The 15,482-nt window shown below is 39.2% G+C and overlaps 2 protein-coding genes across 2 annotated transcripts in view; both read right to left on the bottom strand.

Moving 5' to 3' along the window:
- SYTL1 (synaptotagmin like 1) overlaps positions 1 to 478 on the bottom strand; it is a 33,981-nt gene extending 33,503 nt beyond the window's left edge. The window contains exon 1 of the mRNA XM_053454477.1: positions 389 to 478. The gene's annotated coding sequence lies outside the window, so the exon portion shown is untranslated. The remainder of the gene's footprint in view (positions 1 to 388) is intronic.
- A 4,567-nt stretch (positions 479 to 5,045) lies between these two features.
- TMEM222 (transmembrane protein 222) lies at positions 5,046 to 9,555 on the bottom strand. The gene is made up of 6 exons (XM_053454491.1): positions 9,404 to 9,555; positions 8,837 to 8,921; positions 7,371 to 7,402; positions 7,192 to 7,288; positions 6,774 to 6,901; positions 5,046 to 5,500 (listed from the first exon to the last, which is right to left on the bottom strand). The coding sequence occupies exons 1-6, from the start codon at positions 9,523 to 9,525 to the stop codon at positions 5,413 to 5,415; spliced, it is 552 nt and encodes a 183-aa protein (XP_053310466.1). The 5' UTR covers positions 9,526 to 9,555; the 3' UTR covers positions 5,046 to 5,412.
- Positions 9,556 to 15,482: the final 5,927 nt, after the last annotated feature.

Below are 15,482 nucleotides of genomic sequence, written 5' to 3'. Positions count from 1 at the left end.
AGGTGAAATAAACAGGAAAGACGGTTGTGCGTGTTTCAGGGTAATAGCTTCACATAGGAAAGGTTCCTCCGGTTTGTGTTATAAACAGGTGTGCCCACAATGAGACTCTTTAGGTGTGTTATAAAAAAACGTAATCCATTGTGATGCTTTACAAAAGCAGCGGGAGGCTTTCTGTGTTTCCGAAGATAATTTTGCCTCTTCATATAGAATTCTGTATCCCATTGCATGAGCTGAATGTCCAGTCCTACCCCCTAGACTAATTGAACACCAGGAAGTAAAATCAGGGGGGCACATTGCCCTCCCCAAAACTCATTCTGTATCTCTTCTTCCCCCTCCCAACTTTTTAAGTCCCCCAAATTGTGATTAATTCTTTCACATGGATCCTTACCTTTGTGACTGTATAGATCAAGTCCAGGTGTGCAGGAGATACAGCGTTGTGTGAGAGCTCAGGTATGTGAATGTGCGCATAGGATATTCATAACACTGACTCAGTGCAAAATACTCCACCCACAGGGCAGGCACACCTCTGACTGTCTGCAAATGTACAGCTAGAAAGGGCATTGCAATCTGTAAAATGCCTACCTGTCGCATTGATAGTGAGCATTTTGTGCGCTTCAAATGCAAACCCCAAACAAGCACTACATTTTTAGCCTTGCAAACTGCAGCACATTTAGCACAATGCTTGAAAGTGACGGATGAGTTAAAAGTGGCAGCAAGTTACAGCAACAAATATTAACTCTTTCTTAGCAATTATATATATATATATATATATATATACATATATACTGTATTTCCATGAAGATTATTATTTAAAAGGGACACTGTATGTGCTTTAATGCATATGATGGCTGAGTGGTCCCTTTACATTTTTGTTTGGTCACCTTTGTAAATACATGTAGGTGATCTTCAGAATCCAACCATATGTGTTTGCCCCACCCCTCCCCCCAGCTCCTGAGCTTGCAGGAGATGTGTTCCCATAACCATTTCAAATGAAGTTAAAAAAGTATTTTTTTTCCCCCACAGATTTAAGAATACACATTAAAGTCCTTACAAAGTACTTTAATATCCATGGCATTTGTCTGCATCACTACCTTCCTATCTTCAAAACCCAAAAAAGACACCACTAGTGACCATTTTGGTATCCACAGCGTTTACTGACAAGCAGACATAGGAAACATTAAGCAATAACCAAATATATCATATATATATATATTCAAATATATGTGTGTCAGTGTACAGGGTAAAAATAAGTGTGTGTGTGTATATAGAGGATTAGAATAAGTGTGTTTGTGGGGTGATAGTGTTAGAGTGTGTGTCTCCATGTATGGTGTTTGTATGCATGAGAGGAGTGTCAGTGTACGGTGTTAGAACATGTATACAGAGCTACAATGAATGTATGTGTGTTGGTGTGCTATGCTATGCTGTGTGGGGTGTCAGGGTACAGTGTTAGAATGAGTGTGTGTGAGGTGTCATTGTAAAGTTTTTGAGTGTATTTGTCCAAAGATATTGCCAATTAAGTGTAAGAAATGGGAGGGAGGGACATCAGAGTATTGTTACCTCAGGCACCACTTGGTCTAGGGCTAGCCCTGTTACTATGTGTTTTAGTCATGATGGGTCAGAAGAAATACTGCATCTAGGTGTAACCTTTGTCTCACTCCTGGATGTTCTTCAGCATATCCCAGATTTGTCTTTTACTTGGTGTGCACATTTTCCACTGTCTTCACAAGATTGACAGACATAAGCAGTACTATGTTCTGTAGAGTTACTTGTGGTCTAAATCTACACTAACAAGGGACAATGCAAAAGACGGAAACATTCTTCAAGTCGTTTCTGGTCCAAGAAAATTGTGTTACCATGTACATTATGTACCCTTCCAGGGGATTAGTCAGTCAGCAGGGGAAATGTGTGCATGCATAATAATGTACTCAATTACAGTATGTTTATTTGCCTTGTGTATAACCTACAGAAAATGCTACAAATGGTAAATTGAAAAAAGGATTACGAATTAGCCCTTGGAACATGCAGGCATAATGCTCCAGCTAAAGAGTAGAGTAGTTTGACAACTATATCTTTTTTATTAGTTTGGTTTCGCTGGAGGGCTAGTTAGCGGCGCTGTTTCCAAAATGATTCTCGCACCTGGTCATATATTTCTTATCATAATTTGAGTTTTTTATAAAATGGGATGTTCCTAGTAGACAATACCAGGACAAAACACATAAAAAACATAAGCCTCATAAAATAAAAATTTGAAAATTTCAAGTTTGGGAAAGGGAATTGGCATGTTCAATTTTGTGCCCTATGCGTGTGGGGTATTTCTGTAATCTGGAGATGCAGCTGAATAGATTTTGGTGGGCAGCTTCTCTGCAGCTGCATGTAATCTGTGGAAACAATCCTAAAAGGCATGGAAAGGTTGGTGGAAAAAGTTAATGCACATCCTGCTTTTACAGAGATTGGTGACCAAATGGTTGCATGATAAGTGTCCAAATGCTCCTCGTGAAAAACCCTGGCTTCTCTCCAAAAAGGGGTATTTTTAATTGTTGGGCTGCTAAACAGTATCCTTATCTCCACAAGAAATAAACATAAAAACATTTTATGCCTACTATTAAATCATCAACATTTAAAAAGGCCCAACTGGCATCGAAGAAACCTTATCTTTTTTGGTTCAATACACCTCCTTTATATGCAGCCATTGTTGTCAGTTGTCAACTTTTGGGTGAGCTCATTTTTTTGTGGTTTTCTGTATTTTTTTATATTTATACAAATAAAATGACAAACACATCTTACTTAGAAAGCGCAAACATGTCACCCAAACAGCAAAATAACATTAAAACTAAGAGGGCAGGGGTTGCGTTAACGATGTGCACATCAGTCCTTAATTCCCATCACTGTATAGAAATTAGGCTTGGCTCAAATTGATGACATCTCCTGAGGTCCGGTATGCTGTGTTGTGGTTGACTTGACATTTGGGATTCTCCAGCAGTCACTGTTCACTTAAAAAGCTGTTGTCGCGGGGTGTCGCAATTGTGCTGCTTAAACAACCACTAATCTGAACCCTAAATCGGATGTAGTGCACATTTATTGCCCAAAATCCTTTGTTATTACAAACCATGAATGGCGGACTAATAAAAGGGTGTGAGTAGAGTACGTAAATGAGGATCCCTGTGTTTTATACCAAGTTTTGGTAAAATAAAAAACAAGGATGTGCTTCCTAAACAAAACAGAAGAAAGCACAAACATAATGTTATCACTGTGGAGGTAGCATGTAGACTATGTCAGACACCTTAGGAGCATTATGACATAATTATATTAAAAATATAAATTACAGTCATAATACTGTACCATACAAATGTAAATCATGTATTGCAGTGTCTCTGAAAGCAGTAGAATCCGTTTGTAAATAATGTGTGATAAGTGTGATAAGATCTGTGAAAGAAACCTGAAGCTTTTGTTTAGTGTGTTTGGTTTTGTTTAGGCTTTTGATCTTACATTGTAAACATGATGTCATTGTCCCTGGTCTCCCCCAATACCTTGTTACAATCTTTACATTATTGTAGCAGTTACTTACATCTCTGTTACATCCTTGTTACCATACATCTTCATTACCAATGTGGAGCATTAAACCCTCCATTTTCTTATCAAAGAAGCATTTTCTTGTGATTATTTGAGCGACGTGGATTTAAGCTAAAAAAAATTAGACAAGGGTGTGTCGGCACCTGGAATCCCCTTTTCCCAAATAAATCCCATTTCCGACAATCACCCCTTAACTTTCACCGTAATCATTAAACGCAAATCATCACAATTCCTCGGCTGAATATCATGAAATTATATACGTAAACCTAAAGGGCAGAAGCAGTCATAGAACCTCTCCTCTCACCAGCTGGGCAAAAATGTCCTATAGTTTCCTTTGGAGCCTGAAGGCACTAAAGCAAATTCTTCTGGAAACTTCTGTAATAGGAAGGTTGGTTAAAGGCTCCCTTGAATAGCACTTTCAGTCTTGTGGAAGGCAAAGGGACGTATTGTAAATTAGATCGGCAATTGAGGGGGGCAAATGATTCATTCCAGAGCACTTTGCAAATTCTTTAGTTCTTCTCAATTTCACAGATCTGAAATATCTTCTGTTCTGCACTGTCCCCCACAGTGTATATGTAATGTTTTACTCCATCTTTTGATCCACCTCTTAATTCCATTTTAGATCTTCCAAAATGTGTTATCATTCGTTCCTCGTCTGAATCAAGCAGCGCAGGTAGAGCTACATCAGTCACAGAAGATGGGATGTTTGAAAAGTTCCACACAGTTCTACACAAAAAGAGCCAGACGCATAAAGTTTGAGAGCTCGTTATAACAATTGCAGTGGCGTAGGTACCAACTGATATTGTAACTCAGAGAATGGTCGCACATCTTCTGGTCACCTTCAAATTTGATGAAGATGGTGGAGTTCTTAAAAAGGATCTTTCCGAAAGAGAAATACTCATTCTTAGACTTGGCGATCCTCCAGAGAGAAGGCTGTTCCTTGGGCATCCTCTGCCATAAGCGACAAGGCGGTCAGCAGGACCGCCATCTTTGCAACTACTGAAACTGAAGTGACCCACGTCTCTTCTGGTGAGCTCATTCTTTATGAAACCTTTTCCTACATAGGCTTTCTTTAGCCAGAATAACTGGCTTTGTGATCAAGACTGAGAAACTTCTATTAGTTTACCACAAGGCAGTATGATAAGGAGTCATGGTGTTTATCTAGCACACAATACTTTTTATCCGGAAAGTCAGTTAGTCCATAGTTTATAGTTTCTGCACTAATGTACATTTAAATCAAATCAATACAGTTCATACTAACTGTGGCAGTGTCCTATGGCAGTTGTTTCATATCATTTTATACTCGAGCACGTTACTCTACTCCAGTGGAGTCCTACCTTTGCAAGCAAAGCCTGAGCTACTGTATTACTTACTTCTGGTCAATTAAATTTGATCATGAATATATTTATATTGTGTGTTGTAGGCAACACAAGACAAATTACAAAATTATACCGCACAGAAAAAAAGAGTTGTAATAAGTGTTGTACCTGTTTATTTTATTTACAAGTGCCAGATAAATCACACTCTTTCCTTAACTACAAAACATTTTCTCAATAACACCGAAATGCTCTGTGAGATCCTGACACCAATTAATTCTTTATGTGCCTGCACAGATGAGAGACTATGATACAAGTTGGGAAGTTTTCAAAAAAAATTTAACTATATATCCTGTATCTTCATAATAAAAACAAAAAGATGAGCAGGGAATCATGCAGTCTCTTGAAGATAGGTTGAAATGGAGAAGGAACCTCAATATGTGAAGACATTGTCCTATCTCCTGTGACACCTTGTTTGAAAGTAGCACGGCAGTTGCGATGAAGAAGTGCGCAAACGATCTGAGTCTCACCGCAGATGTAAAGTAAGAACAATGGTTATCATTGCCCCTACCATCAAAAGGAAAGGGAGCCAAGTTTTCAAAAATGCACCAAAACTGCAGAGAAACAAGACAGAAAGCATGACAAAATTATAAATAGCAAAAGAAATGGGTAATCCACAAAACTGCACAAGCTTTCAGGCATACAGAGCCTCACATGTGCAACATTATATACCATATTGATTATAAGATGACCCTGATTATAAGACGACCCCCCAAAATCTGAATATTAATTTAGAAAAAAAAGAAAAAGTTTTAAAAGTATTAATTTGTGTAAACTAATTTTTTCATATTTAATAAAAAGCTATGATTGAGAAAAATATTTTTTTTGGTTTTGTTTCCTTTCATTTGCCAACCTGCCCCCCCCCAGTTATGCACATCTGCCACCCAGATATGCCTTATACCCCCTTATATGCCACTCTGCTCCCCAGAAATGCCTTATACCCCTATATGCCACTCTGCCTCCCTGATATGCCTTATACCCTCCTATATGCCACTCTGCCCCATGATATGCCTTTTAACCCCCTATATGCCACTCTGCCTCCAGAAATGCCTTATGTTAAAAGGCATATTATGGGGCAGATTGGCATTTAGGGGGGTTTAAGGCATTTCTGGAGGCAGCGTGGCATATAGGGGTTAAAAGGCATTTCTGGAGGCAGAGTAGCATATAGGATGTTAAAGGGCATTTCTAGAGGCAGAGTGGCATAAAGGGGGTTAAAAGGCATATCATGGGGCACTCTGCCTCCAGAAAAACCTTATGCCCCCATATAACCCCCCCCCCCCCCGACATACTAGTGCTTCTGACTCCCTGGTGTCTAGTGGGGGCCGGCGTTAGTTCTGCCGGGGCTTCTATGACTGAGCACTGGAAGGTCATGTGATGCCGGTACTCCGTCATAGAAGCCCCGGCAGAAGTGCCAGCAGCAGCGGGGGTTGTCTGCGTCCATCGCGCAGACGTTCTCCAGCTGCCAGAGAGGAAAATTCCCTGCAGCGCTGCGAGGAATCCTCTCTGGCAGCCGGAGAAGGTCTGCACGACGCGTGTAGACAACCTCCGCTGCTGCCGGCACTTTCGTCGGCGCTCTGTGATAGAAGCCCCGGTGGAAGTGCCGGCAGTAGCTGAGGTTACCAGACAGGAGGATCCGGGTCCCCTGCAGCGCTGCGGGGGATCTGGATCTTAGTCTCATAGCCAGACCTCTATTTGAGGTCTGATTATAAGACGAGGGGTATTTTTCAGAGCATTTGCTCTGAAAAAACCTTGTCTTATAATCGAGCAAATACGGTATGTGGAAATATATAGTCAGACACAGAGATAGGCAGATGACAGAAGACTCACCTGACATATTTACTGTATACTAGACACAGGATACAGAGCTTCACCATGTTCCAAGATGTGTTGTTATACTTCATTAAATTCAAGGCCATAGCCACATGGGAGTGACAGTTATCACAGCACAAGTTGTGCTGAAAAGAAGGGGAGAGAGGTTTTAGATGTTTGAACATCTGTAGAATGTAATGGGGATGAAAAGGAAGGACGCCACCAATGGTGGGAGGGACATGATGTAGAGACACAGAAGATGTAGGCTCTATGGATGTGTGGGACATGAGTGGTGGAGGAAAAGAAACGGGTAACTTGCACAACACACGTTTGATAGATGTGAGCACATGCTAGAGCATTTGAAAAAGAGGATATGGGATAGGTAAGAGAGAAAAAGTCACAAAAAATAATTTGAGACAAGCCCTGTACTCCGTACCATGCGATGTTTATATTCTTCAGATGCTTCATGAACGGCTGCATCCCATGGATTGGATCCAGTGGCATAAACAAGATTTGGGTCTAACTGCCAGTATCTAAAGAAAGTTGCAACACATTAATAGGAAATAATGATAAGAAAGAGTGGTAGAGGAAGACAGAAGGGGTGGTGGTACTCACTTCACTGGCTTTCCAAAGGCCATACAGTCTTCCTACAAAAGAAGAGGGCTGTGAGTAATAAATAGTGAATTCAATAAAATAGGATGTGGCCCAGTGGGATGAAGTGATTTGTGAAGGAAAGACATATGAGGTTTATATTTTAATATCAAACAAAGATTGTTATGTTTAGCAGCAAGGCATTGGGAGCATAAATATATGATTGTGAAAGGCAATGTAGATAAAATGTGAGGTGGATTAAGGCATCAAGTAAGAATTACCACTTTGTGATGTGGCTTTTGGAAAATCTCAATGATTTACCTATTCCATTTAAATGACAAAAATGGCCTATTTAACATTAGTAGAAGGGGGTCTTTAAGATCTTAAAGGGTTATTCATTCAAGATGTTGTCACCTATGTAAACACAGTTGGAATATAACAAGTACTATATTGAAATTAGAAGACAGGATACTCAGATAACATAACAAGGATTTTATTTAAACAAGAATGAAATGTATGAAGAAATGTCTTTACAGGAAGCAAATAACTGACGTTGCAGTACATTCTGTTGCAAACAAACTAAAGGGTGATTTCACTGCGCAACTGAAGATTAAGGAGTGTTAAAGACAAAATTAAAAGTAGCAGTAACCGGTTTTTTTGTTCTTAAGAAAAATTACGTATATTAAAAGGTTTGAACAATCTTTCTCTCAAGAGATGAAATGAATAAAGATGCTGCCTACCTCCCCAGCAGTATCTACAACATGCAGTCAGTGCTGTTGGAGACTGGTTTATTCGGTCTCTTAAGAGAAAACTAGGGCTAGTTTCATTGTTTTAAGAGAAAAATAAGAGATCAATTGTTGACACCTTGTCTTCCTGCTAGAGCCAGATTTACAATAACGAAGAGGTGAGAGATGCCATGATTTATGATTCGTGCAAGGTAGATATTGCCAGATGAATCCCAGAACCGCCAATTACCGATGAAAAACGTTCAACCTTACTGAAGATTGTAGAGCTACACCTGAGCTATGATGAAAAATAACCTTTTATGCAGTCAAAACTGGTGACTATTGGCCTGTACGAGGCAGAGATGAGGCACACAGACTTCTCTGTATGACTCGAACTGTGGCTTCAACATGTCACTTTTGTTGCTAACATTTATTATGGCAAATAAAGAGGAGTCAACTGCTCAAGCTTTACAGTTATTTAATCAGCAGGCCACTTTATATGCATCTACACTTTTGTTAGGCGCGATCATTTTACCTACATCCATAGTTCAAGGTTTGGGTAAACATTGATTTGTCTTAGTCAATTCTAGTTGTGTCATTCATTCCCCCTTGAAAATACGTATTGTAAAAAAAACACTGCGTAAAAATCTATATAAATAAAAGATAACAACTTGTTACATGTCGACAGTTAGGGCTGCAGTGTGGAAGCCCTGTGCCTTGTGGAGCCAGAGCTGTAAACCCACCACTGTTCCCTGTGCAACTCACAGACACATAATATGGTCCAGCGAAGTCCCGGATCACTCCGTTTGATGTGCAGATTCCCATATGACCAATGAATGGAAACAGCCATCTGGTGGATACAGATATACAGAGGGACACCTATATGTATATTGCCAATATTAGGACATCTCAATTCATCAGTACACAGGAAATGAAAGCTTTTATTTTATTGTATAAAGAAATAGAGAGCCCATACTATGTATATATATATATATATATATATATATAATACGCTACAGGAAACCTATATCGAATACAGAACATAAGTGAGTGACACAACAGCTTTAGAAACATAGGAATATTATCAGGGCTTAACTCGAAAACTCTCCGTTAGTCTATGATTTCTGTGCAAGCCTATGCAACAGCCTGCACGATGCTTTATTGTTATATATAAACCGATTAACATTTCCAGGCGGTATGTAAACTAAAACCCAACCATATACAATGAAGATGTCATCATCACCCAGAAGCGTGTAACTAAATACACTTATACTTAAATCAATATAAACAGTATCTGGGCGTGAATACAGCGGGACTCCACCCTTTCCTTACGTCAGCACAGGAATCGGGGTCCACACCACACAGTGCGGAAAACGGTTGCGTTCAGGGTCCGGCTTCATCTTCTCTTCCACTACTTCCGCCATCACTGGCAGGAGCAGAGCCACTTCCGCCATCACTGTCCAATCGCTTACAAGCGCTTTCTACACCCGTCATAGAGTCACTTCCGTCCCTTAGCCTTCTTTCACACACCTTCTGCTGTATACGTCAATACATTGTCATTTTTACGCAGGACTGACACCTGGTGGCTGCTTGTGTCATCGCACTGCTTTAGGCGCTTCTCAACATGTACCTATATTCTAATAATAAAGACATATTTGTATAATCAGCCCCCCTGCCTGTGTCAGTCCTTTCGAGTAATATTTTTTATGTTAAGTGTGAAATAAGATTATTTATGTTACCTTCCTGAACCCAACTGGTCGTTGAATACATTTTCTTTAAGCTGCATGCTCTAATTAAGGTTAGTTTATTAATTAAATATTAAATTATATTTCCTCATAGCATAAGCAGAGTAGTCCTCCCTTTTTCCCATGGTCCATACAGAATACTATCCAAGTAGCATTTCCTCCCCATTTAAAAGAAATAAAAACAAGATTAAATATTCGGTATTGGGAAAACTAGTAAGAGATACAAATGTATATAAATTACTTAAAATAATCCAGTTAAAGTCAAATATCCTAAGACACCTACTTTTTACATATTGCTAAGTTACATAATGACCAAATTAACCCACCGGGTGGCCCTATCGAAGTGTCCACAAAAGCATTTTTAAAAGACATGCAATGCAAGTCCATTGTATACTATTACTGAACACTCTAAAGGTCTGGAAGCCATGTTTTTTCACTTAATTTTACAATTACGAGGAGTAGCGATGGGCACCAGATTTGTCCCCAGTTCTGCTTATTTATTGATGGCCTATTGGGAACATCTCTAATTTTTCACAGCATGACTAGGTGGCAAATCTGGTCACCTATCACCGTTATATGGATGATATTTTCTTCATATGGGAGGGATCCATAGAGTGTTTAGCTCGGTTCATCTTTTCTGTATATTAACATCATTGTATAATAGATACATTTTCTAGATAAAAATATTTATATTGAGACGAATTTAATTAAACTAAAACATTCTTTAAGAAGGTTGATGTCAATAGTTTTGTTCATGAACGTAGCAACTATCATCCGCGGCTTAGAAATATTCAAAAAAATCAATTCTGTACAATTAAAAGGAACCGTAGTGGCAATAAATTATACAAATTACAAATCGATAAATTAAAAGTGACATTTTTGTATAAGAAGTATCCTAACGATGTATTAGGAAAAGACAGCTGAGAATGTCAACAAAGTGGACAGGTGATCTTTAATTAAATATAAAAAAGGAACCCAATCCATTTGTGAGATTATCTTTTATTACTGATTTCTGATTTACTGATTTCAATGAAGGTAGTAATTTTGTTTAAAAGTCATTAGCAAAAATTGGCATTTTTACAACAAGACGAGGACATTAGGAAATTCTTAAGTAAGAATCAAAGTTCCACTTTTAGAGGAGCAAGAAGTTTAAAAAAAAACAAAAACATTTTAATAGTGATGTCTTTTATAGATGCGGGAGATGTTGACCCTGCCACACCTGTCAATATCAAAAAAGGGAAAAAAATACCCACTTAGATTCAAATCTAGGAATAATGATGTAATTTATAAGATTAACAATGTTTTCAAGATTTCAAGAGAGTACCCCAAAATTTTAGTATTTTTAGCTATTGATAAAGTAGAGTCAGCTGGGTTTTTAAATTGCAAACATTAAATCCAGGGGGTTTCCCTTGTCCCCCTTTGCCTTAGATTACATTTATATCTGCTGTTAATTTATTTTATATTTGTATGTATTTTATTGATATATAATTCTATTTGAATAAGATAATTTATGGTATATTGTAAATTATTTAGTTGCATATATAGTAATGAGATATTTATTTATATATAATCAATTTTCCTAGTTGGTTTTATTTCTGTTGGATTTTAAGCAGTTGATTTAAATTATGTGATTATTATGCAAGCCTATAGATTTTTGATTGAGGAAGCACAATATTGTTCTTTTGAACATTATCTATATTTTTGTTTGTTTACACTTCTGGGTGTGGGTGCTCCAACTTCTGGTTTTATTATGAATTTACAGCTCCTGGTGATGCCACTGCCCAACAACATCCCAATATGTGTTCAACAACATCTCCTCCAGAGTAAAGCGATCCAACCTATGCATAGGTTTGTCAAGTTGTTTGGGGGCTGAAAGGCCACATTACGGACATGTGCGTTTCAGTTTTTCAACTTGGAATTTTGACATCTGGTCATCCAGCGTACATGTGATATTTGAGATATCTTTAAAGCCAGTCAATTCAATGTACCCCCATATAGTTTTGAAAGCTTAACTCAAGATATGTACTGATCAGAGCAAAAATATTTGCAAAACAAAAAAATTGTGAAAAAGAACACTAATCATGTTTTATTACCATGATCAGGAAGGCATGGGAATGGTTAATTTTAATTGTATATATATTTTAATAAAGTGTATCCGTACCTGTACTTCTGTCAGTTTCTGCACCCAGAGAGTGATGCAGAGACATAGTCGATGCTCTACAATGTTGATCATCATGTGATCATCAGGGATCTCTGTGATTGGGCAATCAAGTATAAACTAGATTGTTATATCACTTAACCAGCTAAATTCAGGTGGAATACAAACATTAGTTGTTGGAACATCTGCTAATTCAATATATAATAAGCTTGGTATTCCCCCAGACTAGCTCTATTCTTTCTTAAAGCAGCTGTCATGTTCCCAAATCCTACAATTCACAAATGATTGCATAGGTAAATTTGTTAAATAAAAGTACCAAAAGCTATTGAAGATAAAGAGTTAATTAAAACCTATATCATCCATGTGAAAAAAGTAATTGCCCCCTAAACCTAGTATCTCCAACTTTTGCAATAACTGGCAATGAGTCTTTTACATCACTGCAGAGGAATTTTGGGACACTCTTCTTGGCAGATATGTTTTACTTCAGGTACATTGGAGGGCTTTCGAGCATGAACCGCCTTTTATGGTCATGTCACAGCTTTAAGTCAGGACTCCAAAGTCGGCCGCTCAAAAACCTTCATTTTGTTTTGAGCCATTCAGAGGTTGTGTGACTTGTGTGCTTTGGATCGATGTCTTGCTGCATAACCCAATTGTGCTTCGGCTTTAGGTCACAAACTGGTTGGCGGACATTCTCCTTCAAGATTTTTAGTTGCCCGGTCCAAACCATCACTCTACCACCATCGTGTTTGACTGTCGGTATGATGTGGAATGGTTTGTTAGCTATACGCCAGATCAGTAGTGTACCTAGCGGGGGGCGGTCCGCACCGGGTGCCGCTCATCAGGGGGGTGCCAACTTGCCGGCACCCGGCACCCCTCCAGAGACGGACAGTAAAGTCCGCCGCTGGAGGAGCAGGCTCGCAAGGGAGCGGTATCGGAGGTCTTTAACAGGCCTCCGGCTCCCTTGAGTGATTTTAAGCCGGTTCCCTTGACCCGGCTTAAAATCACTCAAGCCAAGCGCACTCAAGCGCACAACACTGAAGCCACGCCCACCGCTGTCTGTGCCCTCTGAACCCGGAAGAAGACAGAAGAAGCGGAGCGAAGAGGAAGAAAAGTAGCTGACTGCTGTAAGAAGAAAAGAGGAAAGGTAGAAAATCATTCAGTGAGAGTGGATTGGTACGTGTGTAATCTGTGGATTGGTATGTGTGGATTGGTATGTGTGGAATTTGTGGATTGGTATGTGTGGATTGGTATGTGTGGATTGGTATGTGTGGAATCTGTGGATTGGTATGTGTGGAATCTGTGGATTGGTATGTGTGGATTGGTAAATGTGGAATCTGTGGATTGGTAAATGTGTGAGAGTGATGGGTGTTATGCTGTACCATTTCCAATATCTTTTTCATTATATAATTATGCTCTAAAGTACATCATAACTCCCATCACTCTATACTGTTCCATACAGTGGCAGAGCTGGGAGACAGAGGCCTTGCACCCCCACCACAGGACTCCTGAAAGGTAAGTGAACTTCAAAGGGGGGAAAGGGTAGATAGTTAGGAGGGGGTAGATAGGGAGAAGGGAGTGAGACGGGGGGATAGGGGGTAGATAGGGAGAAGGGAGTGAGAAGGGGTAGATAGGGCAGAAGGGGGTGAGAATGGGTAGATAGGGAGAAAGGAGGGTAGCAAGAATATTGAAATAAAGAGTCAGAATGAGAGAGAAAATTAATGGATTCATGTGTGGATGAATTGTGTGAATGAGTGAGAGAATTAATGAATTTGTGAGAACGCATCAATGAATGTGTAAATAATTTGTGTGAAAGAATAAATGATTGTGTGAATGAAAGTGAATTAGTGAATGACTGTAAAAGTGTTTGTGTTAATCCTAGGTGTATAGTTGATTTGTCAAAAAGGCAAAAATGGAATAAGCAGGGTGTTTATGGGACAAAGATGGCATAGGTAGCGTGTTTATGGGAAGATGGCGTACACTCGGCTGTTTGGGAACAATGCTGACTCATGCTGGGCTGTTTGGGGGCAAAGATGGCACGTCCTATGTGTGTGTGTAATTTGGGTGCTGGTCAGGTTCTATGTGGGCAATGTGGACGCCCGCTTTGGGGTGTGCAATCTGTGACATATGCCTGTAATTTAGGGGGTTTTATCTTTTATTGCTGAGTTTTTATATAATTTCTAGTTGATCTATAACTGCAGATCTATACCTGCAATGCTGTTTCCGTACATTATTATTGTATATCTGCAAATACGGGATTTGTACGTCTGATTCTATGCCTCCAGTGCTGAGTTCACATGTGAACAATAATAACAATATTAATATATATATATATTGCTATTTTATTTTTTTGTCCAATTTTGATGTGTTACTTACTTTTAATAAAAGTGTGAGATTTTTTTTATGGTGTGGGGGGGTCATTTTCGGTTTGGGCCAAGTAAATGCAGAATTTTTGGTTTCGGTCCAGAATTTTCATTTTGGTGCATCCCTACTAAGCCAGACACTGAAGTGGTAGGCCTATACCACATCAATGTTTGGCTTAGTATATAGTGATAGGGGTTATGCTGCACTATTGTCAATGTCTGGCTCAGTGTATAGTGATGGGGATTACACTGTACCACTCTCAATGTCTGCCTCAGTATATAATGATAGGTGTAATGCTGTACCCCCGTCAATGTCTGCCTCAGTATATAGTGATAGGTGTTATGCTGTACCACCTTCAATGTCTGTGCCAGTATATAACGATAGCAGCTATGCAGTTTTAAAGTGTGTGTGTGGGGGGGGGTGCCACATACAGGATCCGCCCCAAGTGCCAAATACTCTAGGTACGCCCCTGCGCCAGATGTAACGGGACGTCTTCCAAAAAGTTCCACTTTTGACTCACGAGTCCACAGAATATTATCCCAAAGGGCAAGATGTTTTTGGCAAATATGAAACAAGCCTTTATGTTCTTTTTACAGCAGTTTTCGACTAGCAACTCTACCATGGATGGCGTTTTTGCACAGTCTCTCTTATTGTGGAATCTCAAACACTGACATTAACCGAGGCAAGTGAGGCCCTCGGCTCTTGCATGTCAGCCTAGGTTGTTTTATGACCTTTTAGCCTATATTTTGCAAGGTAGGTTGTATTTAAATGATATACAGGATTTGACAGAGCTGGCAGTAATCATGCCTCGGTGTGTCTAGTGAAATTTAACCCATAAATTACATTTGGTTAATTGATTTAGTAACCAAGGCTAGCAATTACTTTTCACACAGGGTCAAATAGGGTTGGATAGCTTTTTTCCCCCTTTTATACATGACATTATCATTTAAAAACAGAATTTTGTGTTTACTCGGGTTATCTTTGATGATCTGATCATCCATGTAGTGGGTGCATGGAATAGTCTTTCAGCAGATGCAGTGGAGGTTAATAGAATGAAGGAATTTAAGCATGGATAGAATAGGCAAAAGGTTTTCCTTGATATAAGGCCTAAGAAAAGAGAAAGTATTCAGAAATCGGGCAGAGTTCA

Source organism: Spea bombifrons, chromosome 2, assembly GCF_027358695.1.
Source record: "Spea bombifrons isolate aSpeBom1 chromosome 2, aSpeBom1.2.pri, whole genome shotgun sequence".
Classification (NCBI taxonomy): Eukaryota; Metazoa; Chordata; class Amphibia; order Anura; family Pelobatidae; genus Spea; species Spea bombifrons.
Note: the sequence above shows the minus strand (reverse complement) of the source record. Positions and strands in the feature narration are given on the sequence as shown.

Excerpts from the sequence above, each read along its gene's own strand:
- TMEM222 (XM_053454491.1), bottom strand. The coding sequence starts at position 9,525 with ATGGCGGAAGTGGCTCTGCTCCTGCCAGTGATGGCGGAAGTAGTGGAA. Across the intron at positions 8,922-9,403 it reads ACCCCGATTCCTGTGCTGAC|ATGGCTGTTTCCATTCATTG; the intron begins GTAAGGAAAGGG and ends TGTATCCACCAG. Across the intron at positions 5,501-6,773 it reads GTATACAGTAAATATGTCAG|TTTTGGTGCATTTTTGAAAA; the intron begins GTGAGTCTTCTG and ends GTTTCTCTGCAG.